This window comes from Ailuropoda melanoleuca, chromosome 14 (genome assembly GCF_002007445.2).
Source record: "Ailuropoda melanoleuca isolate Jingjing chromosome 14, ASM200744v2, whole genome shotgun sequence".
Lineage (NCBI taxonomy): Eukaryota > Metazoa > Chordata > Mammalia > Carnivora > Ursidae > Ailuropoda > Ailuropoda melanoleuca.
The window spans coordinates 11,819,221-11,821,745 of NC_048231.1; the positions used below are offsets into that span (position 1 = coordinate 11,819,221).

The window sequence follows — 2,525 nt, forward strand, 5'->3', positions numbered from 1 at the left end:
GCTTGTTTGTTCCTTGGCCTGCCACTCCCCCTGCTCGTGTTCACTCTCTCTCTCTCTCTCTAACAAATAAATAAATAAAATCTTAAAAAGAAAATAATCCTGTGAGGCTGTTACTCTTTCTCAGGTTATCTAAAGAATATTTTCAAATGATCTGGAAATCTAAACAACCAGTTTCTTTCTATGAAATGTATATTCCCAGTCTTAGAATAGAGAGTCACCAAGAGCATAGCTGTGGACAAAATCCCGCCCACCATTTCATGTTTTGTATTAATGTTGACATCTTTGTAAAAGTCGGTCAGCAATAAAAAGGAGAAAATTTAAGTACTTAAATATAGTTATTTTAATAAAATGCACTAATTTAGGTAAAACAATGTAGGTGCTAATTTTGTAGACTTTGAGCACTTCACACACCAAGGCAGCTCTAAGGAATCCGGCAGAGAGCCTGTCACTCAGGGTGGTCCATTAGCAGCACTCTNTTTTTATCTCCTGGTTATCTTGGTGATTTGGCTGTGTTGCTGTCGTAGAAGCTGCTTTTTCCTTAAAAGAGGGAAGTGACTATGATTCTTGTGAACACAGCACCGACACTGCATCTATGACAGATGAAAAGAGCAGAAGCTCCCCAAGTCACATTCAGTAATAAATCAGAAATGACAGAAAGAGAATTTCAGTGTATTCTTAAAAAATGAAATCCATATCCTAGCACAGGGCCTTTGAGAATTCTACAGAGAGGAAACAATTTAAAGCATACAAGAGCAAAACAAGTCACTTGGCAGGTGACTCTTGATGACTCCGGGTGCGGTTTTCCACTCTGCCAACATCATTTTGTACTTTGCTTCTGGGTTCCCAACACCCCGCAGCCTTCCCTCTGACCATCCCCTGGCAGGACACCCTTGGAGGAAGGGCAGCAGTGGGAGGGAAGCATAAAGACAACCCATTCTACTGCCCTTGAGGAGCTCTGGCTCTAGAATTGAAAAAAGGAAATGAAAAAAAAAATCTGTTCAACTGACATTATGTGAGAGAGAATAGCAATTCTTAATATATATTCCAATTATTTAAAAAATATTAACCCCCAATGCTTATTAATATATTTACTCTGATCCTTATTACTTTGTGTGAGGGCAAGCATTTCAAAGGATGAATGTAAGGCTCAGAGGGGTCAAGTAATTTGCCAAGATGTATAGATCTCATTAGTGTCAAGGCAGAAACTAGAAGGCCTTAAATATTCTCAGACGGAAACACAGCAAAAGTCAGTGTTGTGCAGGGCGCTGATGAATCTATGTATTCCAAGCAAAGTAACATGCTTTAAGTTTTTTCTTTTTAAAATACCTTTTCCTTGGGCACCTGCTTTTTGCAGGGTGTCCCCAATGAGAATGCATATGATGTGCACCCAGGAGCCACAGCCTTTCTTATCCAGAAGCCCCAGGAGAAGAGCAGCATATGCCAGTGTGATGCATGCACCCATGGTAAGGTGGGTTTGAGGACAGCCATCACCGACAGCCTGAATTTATTTTTTTTCCATATAGGACATGAACATCCCTATGGAATTAAAATGAGCCATCTTCCATCTACTACACTGCTGCCGCAGACACCAGAGGACTCCATCTCTCCTTCCACCCTCCAGGAGTCCCTCCTTCTGGAGCAGGGCATCGCAGAGATGCAAGGCCAGTTCATCCTGAAGCCCAGGCACCTGACCCAGAACCAGCAAGGGAGAGGTGAGCCCCTTCCCTTTCTTCAAGTGCCTTCTCTTGGCTCATGTCTCCACCCTTGACCACAAATTCATGGCACAGAGCTTATTCTCTCTGTGGGGGGTGGGGAGGAACAATACAGGCAAGAACCCAAAAACTACACAGAATCAAGCTTAGAGAAACCCAAAGGTCTGAAATCAAAACCCAACTCACTCTCTAGAAAGGTGGTTTGTTTTAATTCTTCTAGGTAGACCATTACTCCTTCCTCTGTATCCCTAGAGCACTTTCTCCATAGAATTGNTAGAATTATGTGTGTACACATCTGTATGTCTTATTAGAGCACAAGCTTTTTGTGGCCTGAAAACAGGTGTTCCCCATTCCAGGGTTTTGTCTAGTATCTCAGGCCATCACAGGATGGGATCAAATTGATTGCATGGCTTAGACACACCTGGAATGGAAGAACTCAGTGGAGTAAAGAGTTAAGGAACTGAATTGGATTTATTCTGGGCTAAGCCTGAAGTGGCCTTGGGGTTCCAGGTAGAATTCAAGTCTCAATTCTGCCCCTATTTTCCATGTCTGCTTCAGAGCTAGGTCAAGGCTGTAGCTAAACAGAATGTTTATGGTCAGGGCTTTTTAATCATCCTCCTTGCTATTTTTCTCCTAACGTTCCATTATTTTCCCACTAATATTTCTTTCTCTGGTGAAAATGTTATTAATCTGTATTTATATTTGGCCCAAAATAGAAAGTATTTTATTGTTATGATTGTTTTTCTATGAGCACAAAGTTTCAAAAATTTTATTTTTCAATATTCATACCCTAATTCGAGCATTAGGAAACAT

The 2,525-nt window shown here is 41.2% G+C and overlaps 1 protein-coding gene across 1 annotated transcript in view; it reads left to right on the forward strand.

Moving 5' to 3' along the window:
- LOC117796104 (rho GTPase-activating protein 20-like) overlaps nt 1-1,960 on the forward strand; it is an 8,302-nt gene extending 6,342 nt beyond the window's left edge. The window contains exon 4 of the mRNA XM_034643158.1: nt 1,524-1,960. Coding sequence (XP_034499049.1) covers nt 1,524-1,768 — 245 coding nt within the window. The 3' untranslated portion in view covers nt 1,769-1,960. The remainder of the gene's footprint in view (nt 1-1,523) is intronic.
- Nucleotides 1,961-2,525: the final 565 nt, after the last annotated feature.